Here is a 27,260-nt window from a genome sequence, read left to right as displayed (position 1 = left end):
CTCATTTGAGTTCACAAATCCCCTTTCCATGGTAGGCTTTATTCTAGATCAAGACCATTATTTATTTATTTATTTTAAAATATATTTTAAGTAACCACAGTAACACTAGGGTAAGGCTTTTAGTTAGGTAGGAGATTGGATACCTCATACTTGGCAAAGTTCAAATAAGACTGAAGTCAACCACAACATCTCAAAATAGTAACTTTTCCTCTCCCTTCCCAGATTTCTCAGTGAACTTAACCAGAATTGGTGTTTTCTTTCTGCAGCATGGTACCATGCATGTAGTTTTGAAAATAGCATCAGCTAAAATGGCCTAGTTGAGTAATTGAGTAAATTTTCAAAGTGAAATTAATAATTCTTGTATAGAACTGGCTCGAAAGTTATTTTATGTATTAAATATTAATAATGACATTTTATAGCTTTTGTTGCCTAGTCTCTTTAGTTTTAATCTTATTGTTATGTTGACTACACAAAAGTCTAATGTTTTCTTTGGGAATAGCATTTGCCCTTTTTCCTTTTTTTGTCTTTTTGTTATTGATTTATAGCATTTATTTATATTTTAGATACTATTTTTTTTTTTGCTAGTTATGTGTTTTGTGTTTTCTCCTAGCTGTGACTCATGCTTTTAATTTTGCAGAGTCTTTTCTTAGACAACAACTTTCAATTTCATGAAGTCACATTTGTCTTAAGTTTTCTTGTACAGTTATGCTTTTTGTGTCATCTTTACAAAATTCTTTGCTAACCACATGTCTTAAAAATAGTCTCTTCTTTTCCTAAAAGTTGTAAAGTTTTACTGTTCACCTTTAGGACTTTCTTTAATATGTCAGGAATTTGTTTTTGTTTCTAGTATGAGCTGTAGTCATTTTTTCCATCTGAAAGACTTGCTTCCTTACTCCATCCAATTTATATCACTATTCTCCCATACAAATTTCAGGATCAGTGTATCACTGGGCTTGTGTGCAGTGGCATCACCATAGCTCACTGCAACCTCAAATTCCTGGGCTCAAGTGATCCTTCTGCCTCAGCTTCCTGAATAGCTGAGACTACAGGCATATGCCATCACTTCCGGCCAATTTATACATCTATATCTATCTGTCAATATCTATATCTGTATATCTATCTATCTATCTATATATATATATATTTTTTTTTTTTGTAGAGTTGAGATCTTGCTGTGTTGATCAGGCTGGTCTCAAACTCCTGGGCCTAAGTGATTCTTCCACCTCAGCCTCCCAAAGTGCTAGGATTACAGGCATAAGCCACTATGCTCCGCCTAACTTTATAATTTTATCCACAAAGATGTTTTAGATCTTTTTGTTAAATTTATTTTCAGATACTTTATAATTTTTATTGCTATTACAAATGCCAAACTTTAAAAACCTTTTGCTTTTAACACTGATGACTATTATTGATTTTTATGGCTAATTTGGTATAGTTCCAAAACTGAGAGGTTCTCTTAAGAGTTCTCTAATAAAATGATATCTTGAGGTTGTTGATATTCACTAAATGATTCAGGTGTTATTTCTGTCGTTAATGTTGGTAGAAATATGTGCTTCAGAAAATTGAGTGTATCATAGAGGTTTGGGAAAATGTTAATTATTGTTATTAATGTATGCCATCCAAAGTGATATATTGGGACTGAATACCATTAGTAGCACTATAAAAATGATGAAATTTTGTGCATATTTTTGTTTTATATTAAGTTATATGTTTTCCCTTTTTTGTGTCTTAATATGCAGAAAAAGTTTCACTGTTATCCATTCTGAAGCAGACATCTTTTTTAAAGGAAGAGAATTTCTCATGTGTTTTATTTGATCATTATCAAATAGGGTATTAATATTTAGAAGTAAAGTGAGGAGATTTAGTTCATGCTAGAAGTAGAAAGAATCCAGGCTTTCAAAAACATTAAAATATTTTTGTAAGTAAATTATATATTTGAAAGCAAAAAAAAAGATTTTTTTCAGAGGCAGAGATAATCAAAAACATTTTGGAACAACTGAGGTAGCTTGATTTGCACAAATCTGTAGTTTAGCTGTTAAATGCATTTGCCACATATGAGGAAATGACTGGCCAAAGGATGGTCACTTGCAATAATGTGTACCCATCTGCCAAAGATTTGACATGCAGTGGTTTTCCCTCTGAAGACTCATTGGGTATAATGTCATGATTTTCTTGTCCTCGCTGCATTCCCAAGAGATGCATATTAGCTGGTCTCCCCATCGCATCTCTAGGCTATTTAATAGGCCAGTGGAAGGCAGAACTTGGATTGCTAATTGGATGATTCTTTCTGACTCAAGCCTTTTAAATTAGACTCAGTGAACTGAAGGGAGTGAGGAGATGACTTCTCTTTAAAACTTGTGCTTAGTTAATAAAATTCTAATTTTTCCTCTAGAGCGATGCTACGTTAATCTCTTTGGAAAAGAATTTTAAAGCATAGTGGCATAATTAAATTAGAGCAACTGAGAAGCATGTTTTAGTTAAATTACTGAGATAGTGTTATGTAAAAACATGTATTTATAGTTCCCCAGAAAGTCCTAAGTTTCATGAAGGCACCTTTTGTTGCTATGAGTTTCCTCATGTTAAAAGCAAGCTAAGGCCAGGCTCTTGTTGAAATGATTTTATTTCAACACCATCCATCAGATACTAATTTCAGAGCTGCATAAGATAGACATTCTTGACTCACGGCCCATTTTCTTTACACCTGGAGTTGTTTGAAGGGGGTTGTTACAATATTGCCTCTCTTGTGTTCTCTCTCTCTCTCTCTCTCTCTCTCTGACTTGGATTATAGCATTTGCAAGTAATTAGGACATAAAATACTGAAGTATTTTAACACTTCTCTTACCACAAAAGCCTTCTGTCCAATTTCTGATCTTTTCAGGATTTTAACAACGATCATGAGAGAAAATTAAGTGTCCATGTGTGCTTGCCACCCATAGCTAGGAGAGTTTCAGATAGCATCAGTGCAGTTATACATACCACAGCTACAACTTAAAACATTTGGTTTCGTTGGAATCATATATCTGAGTAAAGACAAGAGAAGGAAAAGGGAGTAGAGGAATGAGCATTGATTTTTGGAATCAGAGTCTTTGGTTTGAAACTTGATTCAGAGTCTTACAAACTGAGTCTCCGTGGTCAAGTTATTTCCTTTTTTGAACCTCAGTTTCCTGCTCTGAAGGGCATAAAAGTTCCGATTTTGTAGTGTTTGTCAAGATGATATGAGATAATATATGTAAAATACTTAGTGGATAAATGCTCAAAATGGTAGGTATTTTAATAAGTATTTGTTGAGTCTTCTAATAGAGTGGTTTTTTCATTGAACTGAACATTCCTTCAACTGGGGCCAATTTTCTTCATCCTAATTCCTTTTCTTTTGATAACTGTGCTTTTTGTTTTTACTCTTGGTATTAATGGTATTTTCTAAGTGTCATCTCAAGTATGTCTCAGGGCTGGCATAAAAATGGTTGAACTAAAGGAAGGCCACTTGTCAGTTTCAGTAACATACTTTTACCAATGTGCCGAGAAGAGAGAGGGAGTGTGTGTGTGTGTGTCTTTTAAATTCCTTGGCAATAATATATGTGTTTTTGAGAATCTGTTAAATAGCTCAGAATACAAGATGACAGATTTTAAAGAAGGCCAGACTTTGAATCCATATCAGCCTTCTTTTGTAAAGTTTCAAACTCTTATCTTAATACTGTGGAATTTATTACCAACTGGATTTTTTCCATCTCTGAAGGATAATCACTATGGTTCACTGTGCATTTTATCAGAAGCTCCCTCCTGGGTAAGGTTTACAATAGAAGAGCAGACATCTTGGTACTCAGACTTTTCTCACAGTTTCACAAATAATTCAAGGTCATCCTGCCAGAGTGGAGACTACATCCTAATTGTTTGTGCAGTTTTGCTTATTGTGTCCAGATGTTGGGCCCACTTTTATCTTTGGAAACCATTAACATTCTTGATTCTTTTGGGATGAGCCAAAAAGCACAGACTTTTGGTGCCTGAAAATTCATTCAGAACACCCTGCCAGACCACATATTAGGATATCAAAGTACCAGATCTCAGTGTGACTTGGGTGAAGGGCTGAAGGCCTATATTTTTGGAAAGATAGCTGCTCCAGCATAGTATATTGGTAAAAGAAGAGCCAACAACAGCCATAGGGGAAATATATTTTCCAAGAGAGGGCAGTAGCACAATAATAATAATAAAGAACAAAGGAAAGTGAATTTCAAAAGATATACTTTGTTACACCTGAGAGTCAGTCTTGATGAGTTAGTGGAATATATTTCTCTGGTAGTCTAAGTTAGACTTGGGGCCACATGTAGCCTTCTGGATCCTTAATTGTGACTTTGTTAAAAGGATTTGTTCTGTGAAGTTTGGATTCGGTTGAGGGACCTCACTTGGGCATCTGGAGGGCCACATGTGGCCTTGAGGCCACAGGTTCCCCACCCCTGGAAGCTATTCTGACCTTCTTACTTTTGTTCAGCAAAAAAAATGGAGATGCATTTTCAAATATCGATTTAAATGGATCTATAAAGAGAAAGGAGATGATTCTCTTCAAGTGTTTATGCTCTAAGAAATATCAACTTGGTATCAGTATTTGTTAAAAATAAATAATGCCAACCAAAAAGTATATATTAGGTAGTCACTATGTGTATCATTACTGTGTAGTGTACAAAAACCAAAAGAGATATTTACTGCTGAGCAGGAACTTGGAGAATAAAAGGGGAAGATGACATTTGTCGTTATCATTATCTAATATTTACAGCAGGCCTACTGTATAATAACTTTTTTCTAATTCCTTACATCCATAGAACATTACCCTGGGTGCTTCAGATAGTGGTATTTAATAATGACACAACTTATTTAGAAGGAAGGACCTCTACATATGAAGGTAATGAAATACTAGGACAAATGCTGGGCGGGTGGTACAGAAAAGTGTTAGAGGATTTGTGAAAAGGAAGGCAAGGACTCAGATATGCAGGAAGGCTGGGGAAGGATGTTCCAGACAGGTACAAAGTCAGAACGGTAGAAATGTATATCGAATATTCAGTTTGGCTGAAGCATATGTGGGTGTTGACTGGATTTTGGAGGACCTTGAATTCCAAAGCAAGAAGTTTGAACTTGATTCTGTTAGTAATAGGATATGTGAAGATCAGGAAAGTGATATAATGGAGTTTCAAAAGACTGTAAAAGGTGAGACCAATTAGGTAATTCTTGTGATAACCATTCTCACTTGTGAACCTTTTCTGTCTTTTTAGATGGGCTGCCCTATTGCTGTAGTTACTTACCCTTTGAAGTTTGGATTTAGATCTTTTTGAATAGATATATTGCAGCTCACCAGAATTAAAACAACTAGAGCAGAATTCAAGTCAATTCACTTAGAGGCATTTAACAAAACTAAACTGCTTAACTGGAAGAGTTGTTCTGGGCTCCAGGGAATCTTGTAAATTATGATTCTAGTGATTCTTAGTGGTTTCAAAAAACATTGGGATATAAATAAAGAAATATTTATGGTCACCCACAGCAACTTGGATAATAACTTGTACAATCAAGTGAGTTCATTAATGTAAAGTGCTTAAGTATCTGGTAACAAAAACAAAACCAAAAACCACACACGCATAACAATGTTAGACTAAAAAAATAAAGTGTATGATAAGAATGTATATTAAAGCATTATAAGCCAGAAGAAAAAATTTGAGTGATTACTGGTGTTTTTTTCTTGCAAATATTCATGCATGAAACAGAAAAGGAAATGCAGGCTCTGCCCAGTTCTCTAGTTTGAACAGAATTCATTGCTATTTAGGTAGAAAGGAGTTATTAGAGGAATTAAAGAAAGAGTAGACTGACCATTGTGGTTTACTTAACGAGTCTGGAAAATGAAGGTTTGAGATGGAAGGTCATAAATTTAAGGTCCAGTAGCCATTCCAGTGGAAAAGTGGGCTTTAATCTTTGATCAAGCTCCTTCCCACCTATAACTACCCTGACATTGTGCTATAGTTCATATGAATCCAGAAATAAGAACAAATAGTAGAAGAAAGTAGTCTTGTTGCTTTTTTTAAAAAAAAAAATTGAGTTATTGATACATAATTCACATACCATGCAATTCACTGATTTAAAGTGTACAATTCAGTGGTTCTTAATATAGTCACAGAGTTGTATAATACAACCATCACTGTAATCTAATTTTTAAAGCTTTACTATTTTTTGAGAAATAATTCATGTTATAAAATTTACAATTTTAAAGCATAGAATTCAGTTGGTTTTTTTTTAAAGGATATTAACAAGGTGTTGCAACCATACCACTATTGAATTCCAGACTTTTTGATAATCCTGTTAGCTGTTACTTCCCATTCTCCTCTAATTCCCAGGCAACCATTAATCTACTTTCTGTCTCTCTGGATTTGCCTATTCTGGACATTTTATGTAAATGGAATCATACAATATGTGGCTTTTTGTGTCTGGCTTCTGTCATTTCGCATAATGTTTTCGAGATTTATCCATGTTGTTTTATGTACCAATATTTCATTTCTTTTTATTGCTTAATAATAGTCCACTGTATGGATATACTACATTTTATTTATCTGTTCATCACTTGAAAGATATCTGAGTTGTTGAGTCTTTTTGCTTTTGCATAGCATTTTTCAAAGAAAAATAAATAGAAGGTACAGTTGCTTATGAATTCACTCCTTTGTCTGTGGGCTTAGACAGATTGTCCGTTTAGCTTGACAAATGCTGCTTACAACGAAAAATAGGCCAGTCATAGTATAGGAGTTCATGTATTTCTTGCATCAGATAAAAGAATCAGAGCAAGATGTGACTATTTTCAAGGGTTGGTTTCTTTGCTCAGTCTATTTTCCCTATGGCTTTAGGTTTCTTGTATCATCATTCAGCTGAACGTCTTCATTTCCTGGGATCCATCTGAAAAAATACTGTAGCTCAAGTCAAAACAAAAAGCCCACCAGCTCACTGAAGCCCTGGGGACAGCATGGCCTTTAATCAGCTTGGAATGATTCTCTCATGCTTTTCAGCACTGTCAGGCTGCTGTCCAGCGCACTGATCATCTATCTAGCTAAAGGGTGCTGAAAGAAAAGTTCAAAGATAAGGTTACTGGGAAAATTCCATTCCCTCACTCTTTCTGCACTTAACTTAATGGCAATTCTAACATGTCAAGAATCTTTATTTTGATTTTAGAGAATTTACAGTACGAGATGCAGTTCATCAAGCTTAAAACCTGATCATTGGCGTTCAAATCCTGTCCTTGTTGGTTACGAGCTATGAAATCATAGGCAAATTTCTTACCCCCTATAAGAGGGGATAAAAATACATACCTCAAAAGATGCTTTGAGGATTCAGTGAAATAGTACATTGCCTGGCACTTGGTAGGTGCCTAATAAGTGCAAAGCCTCTTCCCTCCCTACTCTATATGGGGGTCATAAAGTTTGGATGAGAATATCATGTGAAAGCACCTAGTAGAAAGCCTGAAATATAGAAGGTATTCAGTAAATGTTAGTTGAATTTGAACCTGAGTTCCCAAAGAATGAAACTCTTTTTGTAGGTTTAGGGTGGTGTGTATGAGTGTGTGTATATGTGTGAGAGAGAGTCAGACAGACAGACAGACTAGACTGTATTAGTTAGCTTTTGCTGCATAACAAATGACCCCAAAATTTAGTGGCTTAAAATAGCAGCCATTTTATTTACTTCATGATTCTGTAGGTTGGCAATTAGATTGGACTCAGCTAGACAGTTCTTCCAGTCTGGGCTGGTTTGCTCTGCTCTTTAATCACCTGGCTGATTTATGAAGTCGTCAGCTGAGACATCTGCTGACCGGCCTCTCCACATGGTGTTTCACCATCTTGCAGTCTCACTCAGATTTATTTTCATTGTAGTAGAATACACATAATTTTTAGTTTCTTCTTGCTATACATTTGCTATTGTGTCACTGACCAAAGCAAGTTAGATAGCTTGGCCCATTGTGGGAGGGTGTAACTCAGGGATGAAGATAACAGGAGAATATTATTGTGGCCACTTTTGAAAACAATTTATCTTAGATACTAATTGTGGTACAAATCTGTTTACTGAGAATTATTACTGGTCTATAAAATCAGACTGAGAACAGGTGCTACAGTTTAATTATGGTGTTGTTAAGGAAATGTTGGTCACAATAGGAATGCTGTGTCCTCCACACAACCTTAATCCATCAGTGAAGCAACCTTACACTTAAGGAAAGAATCATTACAGTGAAGGCATTTAATTTCTGCAGTCACTAAATACAGGGATCACCTAACTGTTTTTGAATGTATACTGTTTTTTTGTCAGTTGAAGTGGCTTCCCCTACTAGTTGATTCGTTCATTTTTTTTCTGCTTTAGTTACATAAAATATTTTTATCACCTATATCTCTAGATGGTATCTTTATTACAGTTTGAATCACCTCTCCCATCTGTTAAAACAAGGCAACAACGACAAAAAGAAATCCAAAGACTCAAGAGACATTCTTGTCACTGTTTTTTGAGCCCTATTTTTCAGTTTGGCCTGGTCTTTGTTTTATGCCCATACACATCTAGTTGTAACATATTTTAGATTAGAGGCATCAAATATCATAATCTCTCTGGAGATAAGGACTACTTCTTTTCCATAGTTATCAATAACTGGGGCATAAATATGTTTTCCTGTGCTACTGCCAAGTCATAAAATTTTCAGAGCTACAAGGGAAATTAGAAATAACCTGGCCTAGTGTCTTCTTTTTGCAGATTGGGAACCTGTGGCTTTCTCAGATTCATACAGTCAGAACCAAAATCTAAATCTTTGAACTGCAGGATAGGGATTTTTTTTTTCTGATTTTTAAAAATTGTGGTAAAATATACATAACATAAAATTCCAAGAGAGGAATTTTGCTGTTGTGCTGCCTCCAAAATCAATTTTAGCTTTTTGGGAATCTGATATATGTAACTTTTAAACTAATCATTCTGCTATAGTTAAATTTCATTCGCACATGTTTTCTTCTAGTATTTATGGTTTTAATTTTTACAATTAGATCTTTTATCCATTTGGAGTATTCCAGGTTTAAGATATGATATAGAGATTCAATTTAATCTTTTTCCAAATAGTTATTCCATTGTTTGTATAGCCATTTGGACTTTCTATTTTGCTTCTGCACTTTCCATTCTGTTCAGCTCGTTGGTATATCTTGTCAGGATATTTTATATACTGTATCTGTCAGCAGTTGGCAGTACTGTTGAAGTTGCTGGCTCTAGGAGGTTTTCTGAGCAATGTTTTTTTAATGCGTAGGATTATGTGTAGCATTGCTGCAGAGTTGTCTCTGAGCCAGTCCTCCCCTCTGGGTTCGGAGGAGGGGACTGAGCAAAAGGACATAGCTTCCTGACTTGTTGGCACATCCAAAGCACCACCATGTACATGCCTTATTTTGTTGTAGCTCCTGCAGAACTATATTATGAAGTAATACCTTCAATTTAACTTAACAATTAAACAAAATAAACATGAGAAGCACCTAACATCATACCTAGAGCACACAAAACACCATGTACTCATTAACTGGTCCTAGCAAATTTTGTGTTTAATTCTCAGTAAGTGGAGAGGCAACAGTGTAGTAAGCTATTGGCAACATCTGGAAGTGGGCAAATACGGGACTGGCTGCTGTTGAACTTGGCAGTGGTGACAGTGAGAAAAATGACAAATGTCTGAGAGGTAGTCAGGGTGCTGGCTTCAAACTGGACTAGGCAAGTGTCATGAGATAAGGAAGATTGCATAGAACAAGGATACCTGAAGAGAAATACTTGCTGTTCTTTATCTTCTAGCCCTCTACCCATCTACTTCTTAAGGCTCTGAACCTTCTGGTTCTTTTTCCTGGTTACTGTGGGAAAGGGGTGTGTAAACCCACATGTACCTGGAAAGCATTGAAAAAAACTTCTGTGTTTCCCCATGTTAGAATACTAATCACAGGCACAAAGATACTTTAACATATGAAGCAGGTACACTCAGCTAGCTCGGTTTTTAAGTTATGCCAGGTAAAGTAATTCTTTTTGCTATTGTTACTAATAACTAGTAATTGCTGTATTCTGCTCTTATACGGTAACGGCTGCGAGGTAACTGCTGTTTCTGTTCTCCAGGGTGATTTGAGGCCCAACCTAAGCTCCGCTTTACCAGTCTTCCCTGACCACGCAACCTGCAAGATCTGGGCACATGTATCTCTCATCGTTAATTCTATTTATTTAATACGTATTTAGTACTATCTCCTTTAAAAAATGTTTAAAAGAAGTAAATAAAATCACCTATAGTTGTAGAGGCCAGGCACCATGGCTCACACCTATAGTCCTAGCACTCTGGGAGGCCAATGGGGGAGGATTGCTTGAGCTCAAGAGTTGGAGACCAGCCTGAGCAAGAGCGAGACCCCGTCTCTACTAAAAATAGAAAAATTATCCAGGCATAGTGATGCGTGCCTGTAGTGCCAGCTACTTGGGAGACTGAGGCAGGAGGATCACTCAAGCCCAGGAGTTTGAGGTTGCATTGAGCTATGATGATACCACTGCACTCTAGCCAGGGAGACACCATTAAAAAAACCCAAAAAACAAAAAAACCCTATAGTCCTACTACTAGAGACAAACCCTGTTAACATTTTGGTGTATTTTCTTGCAGACTTTTTTTTCTCCTATGTATATAATTTTATAGAGTTGAGATTATACGGTATATGTAATATTTTATCCTATTTTCCCTTTAATTTTATTGTAAACCATTTATAGATAGTATTTTAAAAATTACACGATATTTCATAGAGTAGATGGAATGTCATTTAATTATGCATGTTTTTGTTATCATTTCAATTAGGTCAGGAGATTATCAAGGAAAGTCATCCTACTGTGTCATCCTATTCCAGTGCCTATAGAGAATATTGTATATGATAGATGCTAAATAAATACTTTTGCTTGCATCTCTGTTTTCAGTCTAAAGATTACAGAAACTATTTGCTATAGGAGACCTAAAATGTATTATGAGCAGCTTACTCAGAATCATTGCACCACCCAACTCTTTCCGTCTAGAGAAAGGGACCTCAGAGAAATTTTTGCGTGTATTTTGGGGGGGCCTTGCATCCTCTTGAAATTCTATGAGAAATATTTTGAGTGAGCATTTGTGCCTTTTTTTGTAGTTTCATAGATTCTTGAAGGAGGAGTCTTTTATCTAATAGAAAGACCCATTGATCTAGAGACTGTAGCCCATCTGGAGATAGATCTATTTATTAAACTTATCTAAAATGTAAGAGTATTCCTTTTCACTTTTTATTTTTCTTGGTTTTCAGGAAGGGATGAGACCATGCAGCCTGCAAAACCCTCTTTTCTGGAATATTTTGAACAAAAAGAAAAGGAAAACCAGATCAGCAGCTTTGGCAAGAGTGTGCCTGGCCCACTGAAAAATTCTGCAGATTGGAAAGTACCACAGGATGGAGACTATGAGTTTGTAAGTAGTTGGAAATAAATGGTTGTATCTTCGGGGGAAGTTATTTGCGATATTGCACATCCAATTCTGTCATTTCACTGAAAGTGCTTGAGCATTTTTTTGTGCAGTTTGAATCTCCTATAATTGTCCCCATCAGCGGCTCCTGATGTTTGGGCAGTTCTTGGGTCCCTAATTAGTGACATCTTTTTTTGTCTTAAAAATCTTTTGTTCACTTGCCATCTTTTTTTTTTCTTTTTTGTTCAGTTGGAAATTAAGAAAGCAGTACTCCATCAAATGAAGATGTAACTGTCTTTAATAGTTTATTTGAGATTTTGACTTTATATTTAAGAATTAGATTGGAAGACGGTTTTTACTGTTTTATAGTATCCTTGTTGTTTTGCTAACCATTCTCCTAATTTTAGGCTCTCTGAGAGGATTATTCTGAATTTTTTCAGAGGATAAATATAAATTATTCCAAAGTTTCTAATGAAACACTGGGTGTGTTTTTCCTTTCTCTGCTGTGGAACATTCTCTTTCAACCACAGACTCTTATTAATGTTTACAAGGATTTAATGAGTAGAGGCACTAAAAAATTTGGGAAGAAAGCTAAGGAGTCTGTATGCCTGTTTTGAATATTTCTAGAAAGGATTTTTCTCTTTAGGAATTTTTTATTTTTATATCCTTAAATTCTGAAGTTTGATATTCAGCTGTCATAATTCTGTTCTTTTTTCTAAAAGAGCTTAGTTGAGCATTGGATTTGAACTTCAGGCGGCCTTTCTAGTCCTGGCTTTCCACTGTTGACTGGTCTAGAGGAAATGATGTCATTCTTCCATAACCTAATTTCTACTTTTGTAAAATGGCAGGAATGTCATAGTTTATGCAACTAATGATAGTTGAGGTCTTAGATATCTAAAGAGAGATCTTTCGAGGACCAGAATAACTCACCCGAGGTTACTGAATTGGTTAGTCATTGAACCCATGTTAGAATCAGCTTCATTTGTTTTTATCATCTGTATGTTTATTTAGATATTTATTGAGTGCCTCTGTGTGTGTGTGTGTGTTTATGTATTGGACACGATTCTAGGAATATGGTAGTGAACAGAACAGCCAGAAACCTGTCCTTCATGGAAGATTCATTCTAGAAGAAGGAAAATAAGTAAAATATTTAATGTGTTAGATGGTGGTAAATATTGTGGAAAATATAAAGCCAAAGAGAGAGAGAGAGAGAATGTGTGTGTAGTGTTTAAAAATAGAGTAGTTCAGGAAGTCCTCTTTGGTAAGAAGATGAGGATGTGAACTGTGTGAATATCCAGAGGAAGAGCTTTTTAGGCAGCAGGAATAGCACATGCAAAGGTCCTGTGGCAAGGGACTTGGTTGGTGTGTTACTGAACAGTGAAGAAACAGTATGTCTTGGATGGCACCAAGAATGTGTAGCAAGAAGGAGTAATGAGAAAACTATAGTTTTAAGAAGTTAATCGAGAAGACTTAAATATCCTCTCAAAAATTGACATTTAAGTTAGACAAAAACTGACACTATTAACAAGGTTGATAAAACAGAAAATAGAAAAACCTTTCAAATATATGTGAAACTTTAAAAACATATTTGGGCCGGGCGCGGTGGCTCACGCCTGTAATCCTAGCACTCTGGGAGGCCGAGGTGGGCGGATCGTTTGAGCTCAGGAGTTCGAGACCAGCCTGAGCAAGAGCGAGACCCCATCTCTACTAAAAATAGAAAGAAATTATATGGACAGCTAAAAATATATATAGAAAAAATTAGCCGGGCATAGTGGTGCATGCCTGTAGTCCCAGCTACTCGGGAGGCTGAGGCAGGAGGATCTCTTGAGCCCAGGACTTTGAGGTTGCTGTGAGCTAGGCTGACGCCACGGCACTCACTCTAGCCCGGGCAACAGAGTAAGACTGTCTCAAAAAAAAAAAAAAAAAAAAATACAAAACAAAACATATTTGGAGTATTGATAAAATTTGACCATGTTTTAAAGTACACAGAAAGAAATCTCCACTCAGAAATCATAGGCCACATTCACTGACTATAATACAATAAAATTAGAAATTAACAGTAAAAAGTAGCTGAAGCTACCTTATCCCATTTGGAAATGCAAAAATATATCTTTAAATAGTTCTTTCTTTAAAGATAAAATCAAAATAGAAATTATAAACTATTTAGAAATGAATTATAAGAACCCTACAAAATTCAGATCCCTGTAATTCAGAACCTATGGGATGCAGCAAAAAATGGTATTCAGGGGAGGATTTATACCCTTAAATGTATTTTCTTTTTAGGATACTTTTAGGATACAAGAAAGGGTGTAAATAAGCTTAAAAAATAGTATAAAGATAAAGGCAGAATTTAATGAAATGGAAAACAAGCAAAAAAGTTGCTCTGTAAAACCAAAAGCAGATTCTTTGAAAGTACCTGACATTTGGCAGATTTGATCAAGTTAAAAAGGAAGATGATACCAATAAACTATAGTAGGGGACAGGGGAGAGAGAGCATTATTAGAGATAGAAGAATGTTATTAATAGAATGATCAAAGATTATGATTTATAATTTTGTGGCATTAAATTTGAAAACCTAGATAGATGTTTCAAAATAATACCATATTTGTTTCCCATATGGACATATAAATGCATAAAAATATTCAAGATATTTTTGAACAAGAACAGCAAAGTTGGACTTACACTTCCAGATATCAAAATGTACCACAGGCCGGGCGCGGTGGCTCACGCCTGTAATCCTGGCACTCTGGGAGGCCGAGGCAGGTGGATCACTCAAGGCCAGGAGTTTGAGACCAGCCTGAGCAAGAGCAAGACCCCGTCTCTACTAAAAATAGAAAGAAATTATCTGGCCAACTAAAAATATACATAGAAAAAATTAGTTGGGCATGGTGGCGCATGCCTGTAGTCCCAGCTACTTGGGAGGCAGAGGCAGAAGGATTGCTTGAGCCCAGGAGTTTGAGGTTGCTGTGAGCTAGGCTGATGCCACGGCGCTCACTCTAGCCCGGGCAACAAAGCCAGACTCTGTCTCAAAAAAAAAAAGTACCACAAAACCACAATAATGAAAGTATTGTGATATAGGCATAAGAATAGAATATAGATCAATGTTATAGAATAGAATTGAGAAACATACGTGTGTGTATATGAGAGTATATTAAAGCCATGCTACCTATTTCTGTATATACATGCACACATGCAGCTGCACAGATAAAAAAGACAGGACATAAAATAACTTGATAAGAGTCATTGCCTCTGGAGAGAACTTTAGTTTTAGCTGTTTTTACAGAGAGAGTGTATTACTGTATTAACATATTACTTGCTTAACTTAAAAAAATAGAGCAAGGTATGTTTTTAAACTTTCTGTTTAGATGTTTCATGGTTTTAGTCTAAATTGAGTTAGCTAGGGCTTCTCCAGATCGAGAGGAACCAACAGTACTTTTCAGTAAATTATTACCTTCGCAAGTATTGTTGAGTATTGGATCTTGGAATCCTTAAGTTTTTGAAGTAAGTTTCCTATTTATTCAAATGAAGTTGTTTTCAGATTTCTTATGACTTACTCTATAAAAAGATTTGCTAGTAGGTGGCCCCCTCATATTAATTCAATCTATGTTTTTTGAAGTCCTCTGTGTGTACTATGTGTGAATAGGCAAGACTGTAGGATCCGCGACAGCCTGGACTTTATTTTACTCGTCTGTGTATTCCTAACACCTAGCAGTTGCCTGGCTTAAAGTTAGCACGCTATTTTCAATTAAACTCAGACATAGTCTCTGAATTAATTCAATATTTAATTCAACTAATTGAATTAAACTCAAATACTGTCACTACCCTGAGAGAGTTCATAATGTAGGAGAAAATAATCCAGTGATTTTGATATGTTGTGGTAGTGATAGCTTAGATTTATTGAGAATTTGCTATGTGCCAGGCATTATATATGTTAGCTCAATCTTCACAATCATCCTATGAAGTAGGTAATGTTACTATTACCGTTTTATGGGTAAAAAACTGAGGCTTAATAGGAGAAATAAATTCAAGAGATCTATTGCACAATATGATGACTAGTTATTAACAATATATCATATTTTAAAAATTGGTAAGAGAGTATATTTTAAGTGTTCTTGCCACAAAAAAAATATAAGTACGTGCAGTAAATCACGTTAATTAGCTTGATTGAGCTATTCCACAGTGTGTATATACGGTAAGTAGTTTCCTCTTGTCCACGGTTTCCTTTTCCAAGGTTTCAGTTACCTGAAGTCCACTGCAGTCCAAAAATACTAAATGGAAAATTCCAGAAATACACAATTCATAAGTTTTAAATCGTGCGCCATTCTCAATAGCGTAATTAAATCATACAGTCGTCCAGCTTTGTCCTGCCCTGGATGTGAACCATCCCTTTGTCCAGCGTATCCCTGCTGTACACTTTGCCTGCTTGTTAATTACTTGGCAGCCAACTCAGTCGTCAGATTGGCTGTTGCAGTATTGCAGTGCTTGTGTTCAAGTCACCCTTATTTCACTTAATAATGGCCCCAGGGTGCAAGAGTAGTGATGCTCGCAATTCGGGCATGCCAGGGAGAAGCCATAAAGTGCTTCCTGTAAGTGAAAAGATGAAAGTTGTAGACTTAATATGGAAAGAAAAAGTCATATGCTGAGGTTACTAAGATCTATGGTAATAATGAATATTTTATCCATGAAATTGTAAACAGTATGTTGTTATTATATAATTGTTCTATTAATATCTTATTGTCCACTGGGAATTTATCCCCTGCAGATAAGGAGGGACTACGATATTTCAAAACATCATGTTGTACATGATACGCATATACAATTTTTATTTGTAAATTAAAGAAAAAAGAAAACAGGCTTACGGGGGTACTTGACTACAGTTACACAGACAGTGAGTGGCATGGCAGGAATTTGAACCAAAACAGTTTGGCTGCCGAGTGCATCCTCTTACCCATGTATACTATGTAGCCTCTCTCTAAGCTATTCTGGTAAATTCTATGTATAAAAAAGTGCCGTAGGAGCCCAGAAAAGAGAGCAAGAACCTCAGCAAGAACCCCAGGGAAGGCATCAAGAGTCTCATTTGAAGTGTATTTTGAAACATAAAGCATGTCTGTGGGAACCCCACGCCTGTGCTATGGCTGGGAAGACAAGAGTGTGGGTGTCGCAGGAAAGCGGGTGAAGGGACTGAAGGAGAGACCTTCAGGTGAAGTAAATTAGTGCCTAGTAAACCCTTTTTTTCCTGGAAATATTTAGTACTATTCTAGATTTTTCCTTGGGTTATGAGAGAAATTAAAAATAGAATCCTAATGCAGCACAGAGAGCTAATATCCCTCTATGTGATAATGGGTCCATCAGGATAGAAAACCACCAAACTGTTAATTCAAGATTAATTTGATGAAAGTAACAGAACCTGAACAAGATTGATCGTTTGGATTCCCTGGATAATTATAAGCCATTCAGATGGATTTTTGTGGCAGAGAAGAATAAATTTTAGCCCTTAGCTTTTCCCAGGAGGCCAACAATAACGTATGATTTCTGAAACTGTCTTAATTATTCATTCCCAGATCAGGGCTCCAAATCTGATTGTAAATTGAGATTTCTTTGGGTGTTTATAAAGAAGCTTTACTGAATTGTCAGAAGACAGTCAATTATACATTTCTTGTTAGGTTACACTCTTTGCTTTTGGCTATACGCTTTAGAAATCAGATATTTGCTGGGAGGTGAGAATTGTTACTACCTTATTTATAATTTAAAATTATGATTGGTATGGTAGCAGAGATGCTTTCTTTGCTTATGCTTAAGTTAATAATCTCAAGGATGCATCTTGGTGTTTTTTGGGAACCCAGGTATCTACAACTTGAAACTTTATCTGCTGTTTCATAGAGACAAAAGGAATATTCTCAGAACATTCTTTGAATTTACTGTTCATTTGTTTCAAAATGAGTTTAAAAAATTAGTACATATGGTTAAATATACCGTCCTCCATTGGTAAGATAAAATCTAATGAAGTTCCCATCACTCAGCTACAACAGTCATCAACTCATAACTGTTCTTGTTTTATTTAATTCTTCACCTCCACTCTTTGTTGTCCCTACCTCTTTATTGTCTTGAAGCAAATTCTAGGCATATTTCGTTCTAAATATTTTATAGGTATCCATAAAAGATTAAAGACCCCTATAAAAATATAATTGTAATACCTTTGTCATACCTTTAAAAATAAAGAATAATTTCTTTAATGCCATAAAATACCTTGTCACTGTTTAGTTTTCCTCATATATAAATATTTTTTTATAGTTTGTTTGAATTAGATTCATACCTTGCAGTTGGTCGATATATCTCTTAGTTGCCTTTAATTTATAGCCCCTCCTTCCTGCAGCCCTGCAGCCCCCATACTTTGTGGTACTGTTGAAACCCAATTGTTATCCCATATAGTTTCCCACATTCTGGACATGCTAATTACATCTAAGTGATGCTGTTTAATATGTTCCCTGAATGTCTGGTAAATTGGTAGTTTGATCTAGACCAGTGTTTCGCGAGACCCCTTCATACTTATAAACATTATTGAGGACCCCAAAGAGCTTTTGTTTATGTGGGTTATATCTACTGGTATTTACTGAATTAGAAGCTAAAACAGAAAAATTTTAAAGAATTTATTAATTCACTTAATAAACTAATTATATGTTAATATAAATATTTTTTATGATAAATGACCATGTTTCCCAAAACAAAAACAAATGAGAAGAATGGCATTGTTTACATTTTAAAAAATCTGTATGGCTTAGTAGAAGACAGATTATCATACCTGCTTTCCATTCAGTCTGTTGTAATATATTATTTTGGTGGAAGTTTATCAAGAAAGTCTGGCCTAGCAAAGATGTATAGTTGGAAAAGAGAGAAGTATTTTAATAGCTTTTTCAGATAATTGTGGATACTCTCCTTTGACTCTGTACCAAAACTCAAAAAGTTGTGATTTATTAAAGGTAAGTGGCAATGTAGAATCTGACACTACATTAATGAACTTTTCTCACTCTGCATATTAAAGTTCATTGGTCTGTTTTGTATTTTTTTTTTTTTTTGTTTGAGACAGAGTCTCACTCTGTTGCCCAGGCTAGAGTGAGTGCCGTGGCGTTAGCCTAGCTCACAGCAACCTCAAACTCCTGAGCTCAAGCAATCCTCCTGTCTCAGCCTCCCGAGTAGCTGGGACTATAGGCATGCACCCCCATGCCCGGCTAATTTTTTCTATATATATTTTTAGCTGTCCATATAATTTCTTTCTATTTTTTAGTAGAGATGGGGTCTCGCTCTTGCTCAGGCTGGTCTCGAACTCCTGAGCTCAAACGATCTGCCCACCTCGGCCTCCCAGAGTGCTAGGATTACAGGCGTGAGCCACCGCGCCCGGCCTGTTTTGTATTTTGAATGGAACTTTTACTCACACATGATTTTGTAACGCCCATTGGTCATTTGAAAAACATTGGTCCACTGAGTTACATAGATCTTCTAAATGTTAGAACATTTCATTATACAGTATTAAAAACAGTAACATTCCTTGAAATTATGACCATATCTCATCAGAAAAGTGTCTAAATGTAGGGAAGCTGTGAAGTTCACAGCAGTGCATTCAAGTTTTCCAAAATTCTGATTTTCGTTTGAGAGTTTGAATTTTATCATTGGCAAAAAACACAATCAGTTGTTTTCCTTTAAGTGACAGGCTCACTTTTTTCATTTTTGAGAAAATGTTTGCTACCTACCCAGACCTGAATAACCACAATTTGTCATTCTTTCAAGTAAAAATGGTGTTCCACAAAAAAAGCAGCTGGTTGTGCTCATAGCTCAGTTGCACAGGTGCTTTGCCTCAAGATGACTGTTGTATTTCAGTTATAACAGAAGTGCTTTGTGCAGACTTTTCATTTCATCATAGATACTGTTAAAAAGAAGTGAACTTTAATAAAATTAATACATTTTACTACTTCATCATGGACATTCTTAAGGGAACTGGATTTTTTTTAAACTGTAGTCTGTGGTGGTGAGGAACGTATTAGCTACTAACGCTATTTGGTGCCACTTTTTGATTCATACTAAGGCTAGCAGTTGTACCTAATACTGCTTTTGTACCCTCAGTGCAAATGTCAACACAGTAGAAAAGTCAAATAATGTCTTAGGATTAATATGAAAATAGTTTGATCTTACACGTCCCCTTAGAGGGTATCAGGGATCTCCCAGGGGTCCACAGGCTACTCTGAGAAATGCTGATCTAGAAGCTTGATCAGACTCAGGTTCGATTTTTTTTTTTTTTTCTGGCAAGGATATTTCCTAGGTATGTACTTCCATCGGGAGGTTCATAATGTTTGGGTACATGGCCATCTCTCTTTTTCTATTGTTAAAAGCTACTGAAGGTCATTGCCTACATGCCATTTCATTAGAGGTTACAAATGGTGACATTTGATCATTCCTTCTCTATTTACTAACAGAAATACTTCCATGAAGCAGCATTTCATTATTTATGCAGCTACTCTCAGGTAGAGAGTAGAGAGAAGACAGAATATGTACTTAATTTTTTCTTTTTATTTATTTTCAAAATAATGAGTTGGTCTCTAGCATTCTCGGAAGATAACCAGTGATTTTTTTAAATCATTATGAATTCATGGATTTAAAAATATTAGATGTGTTTCAATCCTTTCAATTTTCCTTATGTTCAAATTGTTCCATCTTTATAAAACCCAGTAGTTTTTTAAAAATCTGGTTTATTGAGGCATGATTTACTTACTTCCCAGTGGTTTTTTGAGAGCTTCCTTGCTTTCTAGTATGATGAAATGTTCCAGGCTCATCTTGTCTATTCCCTACTCCAAATCTGGAAATAGCCATTTTTTGAAGGAACTCTGGTTCCTTTTAGTGGGAAATGGTATTTAGAGATCACAGTCTGGGTATAATGTGTGATCATTGCAGTTAGGTCATTTTTTTCTAGGCCTTTTGAATGGATAAAACTAGGACATATGTTTATTGCAAGCTCATGAGTTCTTATGCTATTTCTAGTACAGATTGAACACTGCCAGTTTTTCACTTAACCACTTTGATCCTACATCTGTAATCTTTCCCCCATGCCAAATATCTTAACTTCCCAGCAATACTAATATAATTACTCATTTGCTCTATATTCCACCGTAAATGTCAGCCTCAGAATCACAATACCTGTCCTTCCACCAACAATTATGACTGAAAACAGTTTAAGATTTGTGTTGCAGTTCTCTTTATCCTTAGGGCATTTCCCAGTAGAGATGTACAGTCAAGTTATTATATGTTAAAGCTACTTGGAAGCCAGGTGCAGTGGCTAATGCCTGCAGCCCTAGCACTTTGGGAGGCTGAAGCAGGAGAATTGTTTGAGGCCCAGAGTTTGAGATCAGCCTGAACAAGAGCGAGACCTGGTGTGGTGGCTCGCACCTGTAGTCCCAGCTACTTGGGAGGCTAAGGCAGGAGCCAGGCATGGTGGCACGCAGCTTCTTGGGAGGTTGAGGCAGGAGGATCACTCAAGCCCAGGAGTTTGACGTTGCAGTGAGCTGTGATCACGCCACTGCACTCTACACTCTAGCCCAGGTGACAAAGCAAGACCTGTCTCAAAAAAAAAAAAAAAAAAGGTACTTGGGATAATTTCTAAGTGGTTATGCCACACACACACACAAAAAAGAAGCAGATAGATTTTTTGTTTCATTTTGTTTTCTGTTTTTAGATATTGCTTTTTTATTGTTTTGCTTCATATAAACTATATGGTTCCTAAGGTAAATCCACAAAACAAAGTTATTCAGATTTAGCTTCTATCCCAATCCCCTCTCTCTTTTTTCTGTCTTTTTTTGTTGTTATGTTTTGGGGATGTGTATGTATATTTACATACACACGCACACACACTCACAAATACATGTGTATTTGTACTCCCATTCTGAAATAGCAGTAGTGTACTACACATACTTTCCTCTACTATTGTTTTCACTTAACTGTATATCCTAGAAGTCACTCCATAGCAACATATAGAGAAAGTCCTCATTCTTTTCTTCCTGATGCTTAGTATTCTATTTTGAGCATGTACTGTAGCTTACTCAGCCATTCTTCGGTTGATACACATTTAGGTTGTTTGCAGTGGTTTTAAAGTTAATTGCTTGGTAAACCTGTTCATAAATAGTGAATGATGCTTTTTATAATTATTACCTTTGCAGGGAGTAGATTTATTCAGAAGTTTCTCTTTGCCACTGTCTGGTGTGTTTCTGTGAACTAGCCCCTAAGACTCTAATTCAGTCATAACGTCATGTGTTGCGGGAGGGTGAGTGATCAGTCTCCTGGCGAACATTGTTAGCCTGCCCCAGGTGTCAAAACGTTGCCAGGTTGAGATAAACAACCTGGAGGCCTGGAATTCCTAATTGCTGTAATCACACCCTGAAAATTCTTGAGTTTGAATCTCATTACAACCAAGGCCAGATTTGGTTCAGTTATTTTTTAATTTTGCTATAATTTGAAGTCAGAGAAGAGAAAGAGAAATGACTGTAAACTCAATGTTGTTTATTGTTCATGAAGAAGCTTCCAAAGTCTGAAAAATATTTTAAAATGTGAATTAGTTGTTCTAGAAAGCAGAGTTTTTAGTTTTTAGCTGAGGTGAATGTAAATTATTTTTCCTATTACTAGATCCACAGCCATGTCTTTGAATTATGATCTCATTCACCTAGATGTATATTTTTCACTCTTCGTCCTTTGAGCTGTCAAAGATACTTTCTTCAGTCTTTCTTCTCTGCTTCACCACCCGTTTTTTTCTCACACAGACTCTTGACAGTTCAGTAATCCATATTCCTGGGACGTGAAATGTTGAGAAGGCAGGGGAGAAGATCGTGCGTCAGTTTGCTCACCCCCCCATCCAAAGAGTCTCTATTAGAACTCTGAAAAGTGATACCTGCTTATGTAGCCCAGTGCATGTGAAAGGAAAGCATGAGGTGGAAGCTTTTTCATTATCTAAGATGTCCTTATGTCATTTCCCTCTCCCAACAAACAGGACCACTTTTACTTAATAGAAATCCTGATGCTCCACTACTTAGATGAAATACAACACAATTGAGAATCTTTTGTCTTTGATAACACGTTTACACGAACCATAATATTTCTTGAATGGAAAGCATGTCTCTTTTCCTTTCCTCTTTTCTCTGTTTAGTTTGATGCTGATATAACTGAGATTTTGTACTGACAATGTAGGGATTAAGTATTATTGAGGAGATGATTCAAAGAGGAGGTTTGATGGTAATTTATTGCATTGTTACTGAGAAAAAGACACAACTCAGAGTATTGGTTGTTCTATACATCTAAATTTTTTGACTGAAAAATGTTAGATTTCACATTTGTTTAGAAGGTTTTATGAAGTTGCAGTTGTGTCTGTTTGTATGGACATCATGTCTGTGTGTACTAAAGTGATATTTCAGTGTATGTTGGGTAGTTAAGATCACTAGAGTCAGGCATTCAGGGTTCAAATCCTGACTTTGCCATTTGCTGAGTAGCTTTGAGCCAGTTTCTTCTCTCTGAGCTTCATTTTCCTCAACTGTAAAATGCAGGTAATACTAGAACCTTAGGATATATTTTGTGTCTGTGTGAGCATTAAATGGGATAAATGCATATAAAGTCCCTGCAACATAATACAGGTTTGAGCATCCTGAATCCGAAAATCTGAAATCCAAAATGCTCCAAAATCCAAAACTTTTGAGCATGGACATGACACTCAAAAGCAAGTACTCATTGGAACATTTCAGATTTTAGATTTTTGGATTAGGGATGCTCAACAGTTAATTATAATGCACATATTCCAAAATCCGAAATGTGAATGCAACACTTCTGGTCCCAAGCATTTTGGATCAGGGATACTTAACCAGTAGGCACTTCGCAAATGTCAGCTTCTTCCTTTCCTCCTCCACTTTCCCTTTCTTTCTTGAAACATCGTTCATGGAGTAAATTTCAGTTACCTAAACTTTTCCCCAGTGATTTGCCATTGACTTCCATTATAAAACCACAGCTGCCTTCTCAAAGAAAACTTGCTCCCAAAGGGACTGATTTAAAAACTGCTCTAAAACAAAGGAATTCAAACTATTTCTGGTTGAAATTTATCACCAAAGTGGTCATTGGTATCATTTTTAGAACTTCTCATTGCTTGTTTGCTTTCTTCCCCTTGCACCTCTATCAATATGTTTTTTTTTCCACTCACTGTTATGAACTGTTGACGTTACTGGTATTTTCAGTCTTGAAGCTCTCAAACTACTTCCATTGCAGCAACACACTTCTGCCAATAGATGCCGCCCTTTCACTTCTTGTGTGCACACTCTCCCCCCTGGAATTTCCTTATGGTGGAGCTGTGTAAAAGGAATGATAAAATTACCAGCCTAGAAGTTTGATGTTGTGTGAAGTGAATTTCCTTGAAAATAGGGGTACCTCATAACACAGGACCAGTAGAATGAACATTAAATTACATCAGAAGGGTGAAGGGCCCTGGCTTTAGCTGCCCTTGGGTGAGTTGCTCTACTCTTTGAGTTTCAGGATTTTAGTCTGTAAAACTCAGGCATAAATGCCACCTGTCATACTTGTCCCACAGAGTTGGACATAGGATCAAATGAAATGTAGCCTTGGATATTTGAACCAAGTTAACTTTCAGACTTATGGTAGAATTTTTTTTTTTTATGGTACAATTCTATTAGAGAATTATAAAGCTGTTTTATGTTTGGTTTTGGTTCATTGTGTATTAAGTGTTATTACTTATTATATTATTATTTCACACTTTATTTTACTTTTGTGAAAAAAAAAAAAAAGGTCATCAGCTCTTTGAATGACAACAAATAATCCAGAAAGCAGGGGAAAGCCAAGGGAACCATTAAGTCCAGATTTCTGGTATGCCTGTTTGCTGATGGTAGTAAAATTATTGTCACTTTAGGTTTATGGTGCATTTCAGATAGTTACAGGTGTGTTCATATTTTGCTCTTTCATTTGGTGATGCTTACCATGTTCCTGTGAGGGAGCAAGGTGGGGTTTCTTATTCCCTTTTATAGTTTGAAGAACTGGAGTCCAGAGACAGAGCCATCTTTCCTGCTTAGCGCCAGAAGTAAGTGTAGAACCCAAATCGTCAGATTGCTTCCTGTCCTTATGAACTCTTAGGCATTTTCTCACATGAAAACAAAACCAAAAACAAACAGAAACCACTGTGAGCCCTACTGGGTACTTAATCGTATAAACCAGGAAAAAGAATCATCTTTCTTATGTAGTCATTATTGTGGTAAATGTAAAAAAAAAAAAAAGAAAAGAAAACAGAAACATCTTTAAAATAATATGTGATAGGAACTAGAATAACCAGGAAGAATGGTTTCAGGTTTATTGCGTCTTACCGGGAATTTTGTAACATTGGAGGAGTATTTGTTATTGACTCAAAATGGATTTTTCATGCTATTCAGAGCTCAATGCAGATTGACAAGTTTTGCGTTTCATTAAGTATTTTGTAAATAATTTCTCTTGTTGGAACAATTTAATTTTTACCTTCTTTTGCTGTTGTTTCTTATTTACTTTGCATGGATGGGTTTTGCGGTAATTGTGCTGTTAGAAAATGTCATGCTGACCAAAGAGACATTGTTATTTTAAGAACATTTTGGTTTTGACCAAATGTAACCTTGGTGGAAACAAAAGTGTTTATTGTAGAGGCATCTTAATGGCGACAGCATACATTTGACATATTTTCTGGTGATGTCTCTGTCACCGTGTGCCTGTCAGTCTCACTCAGGCACTTGGTTCTTAATTTTTCTTCTCTTATACCCTGCTGTCTATTGTCTTATCGGTAATAGCTTTTCTGCTAATTTGCTTTTCTTATTGCACTGATGGATATTGAATATTTTTAGTAATATTCACACTGATTGCTTGTTATCTTTTCTTCTTTTAAATTTTATTGGCAGGGGCACCTGCTCTCTTAAAGCTAGGTTATAGAATTTGAGAAGGCATTGATGAAAATAGTTATCGAGTGCTTATTGTGTTCAGTCCCTGTAAATGTTTTGTCCCATTTGCTTTTCACATTATCCTTGCACAGTGGATCTTACTCCCCCTCATTTGACAGAAAGGCTTAGAGCCCCTAGGTGACCTGTCCCACTACAGCATATGATTGAGTCCGGCTTTAAATCCACATTTTCTATGCCAAGACCATTATTTTTCTCAGAATAACATGAGAACTGTTAACATATGTGCCAATGGTGAGCATTCATCTAATTCCAATGCTGCATATTTTCTTTCTCCAATGTTCTCAGCACTTGGCAAACAGCCACAGAACACAGGTGTTCAGAAATATGTTATTTGATTATGTTGTTTGAATTCCTTATACATTCTTTGCAAAACTTTTTTTGTAATATCCATTCATCTGTGTGTATAGAAACACATTAATTGGATTATAAATTTGATGGATGTGGGATTTAGATTTTTTCCCCTCTTTCATAAAACATTATTAGAAAAACATTGACTGGAATTGCAGTGTTGGGAATCCTTTTGATTGTACTTGGATAAAGCACATAAAACATTAGTATAGTGCCTGGTGTTCCTACTCTATTATTAATATGTGAGTTCCTTTCAGAATGACGGCTTATAGAGAGCAGTGGATCGGGAATCAGGTCTCAGCTCTGACAGTAACTATTAATAGCTTTCTGTCCTTAAGCAAGCCACCCAGCCTTTCCGGAGCTCTGTTTCTTTGTCTGCTAAAGGTGAGATTAAAGTCTTCAAGAGCCCTCAAACTCTCTTGGTCTTTGTTTGCCAGTCTTTAAAATGGAGCCTAACACATCTCTCTCATAGGGCTTGTATGGGCCTGAGCAAGAGAGCCTGTGTAAAGCATGTAAATGATGCTCAGCATATGTAAGGTTTTTTCCCTGTCCTTCTAAAATGCAAAGAGGTGCTTTGGAGACCAAAATGAGGATAGGAGGCAATATAACATACTGACCAAGAGCCAGATAGACCTGGATTCAATCCTGGTTTCATTATTTATAAGACTGTGGGCAAGTCACTCAACCTAGAGTGAAGATACTAATCATGTTTATTTCAGGGTTATTGAGAAGATTGCATTTTTAAAAAGCTTTTATAGTGCTTAGCAGAGTGTCTGGCAGAGTAGGCATGCAGTAAATTTTATTTACTCGTGTAACACTTGAGGTGGGAGAGGTGGGTGAACTACCAGAAAAGGGAAAGAGTTAAAGATATTGAGGTGGGCCATGCAAGCAAAGGGAGGTAGGAGGAAGCCCCAACACTTATTTCCCAGTTTTGTTGAGAGCGCTGCTGTGGCAGCTCCCGCTTCCTGGATAATACGTTGTTTGCTTTGAGGCATTTATTTAATACCTAAAATGAGCTTAATCCTGTTATGACTTTCTTGTTCCTAGGGTTTAAATATCAAGCATGCTAATTGAAACATTGACAGACCTTTTATGTTTCCTCTGACCACATTGCTTCCCTTCTGTGCCTGCTTGGAAGCTGTAAGACCTAGATAGTTCCTACATTGATTTTTTTTTTTTTTTCAAAACAGTTTTTTTAATCCTGTTGGTACAGTTATTAGTGTAAGATAACTCAAGTGAGTGTGCGTGTGTTATAGAGAGGCAGAGAGACCTATCTGGGAGCCGTCAGCTGTCCAGTGCTCCCATTTGCGTAACTGAGCTCACATTGCACACAGCATTGACTCGGAAAGTGACCAGCTGCTGGAAGAAGGGCAGACCTGGACCCACTTCATAGCCCCACCAGTCACTTGCATTTGCTCTTTATTTAGGAATATCATGGCAAAAATTAT

At 36.3% G+C, this 27,260-nt stretch overlaps 1 protein-coding gene across 2 annotated transcripts in view; it reads left to right on the top strand.

Moving 5' to 3' along the window:
• Positions 1–27,260, top strand: part of STK4 (serine/threonine kinase 4) — an 82,041-nt gene that overhangs the window by 31,643 nt on the left and 23,138 nt on the right. For both annotated transcript variants that reach the window (XM_069495603.1, XM_069495604.1), the window contains exon 10: positions 11,310–11,467. In XM_069495603.1, coding sequence (XP_069351704.1) covers positions 11,310–11,467 — 158 coding nt within the window. The remainder of the gene's footprint in view (positions 1–11,309; positions 11,468–27,260) is intronic.

Source organism: Eulemur rufifrons, chromosome 20 (genome assembly GCF_041146395.1).
Source record: "Eulemur rufifrons isolate Redbay chromosome 20, OSU_ERuf_1, whole genome shotgun sequence".
Taxonomy (NCBI): Eukaryota; Metazoa; Chordata; class Mammalia; order Primates; family Lemuridae; genus Eulemur; species Eulemur rufifrons.
This window is presented reverse-complemented; position numbering and strand designations above follow the sequence as displayed.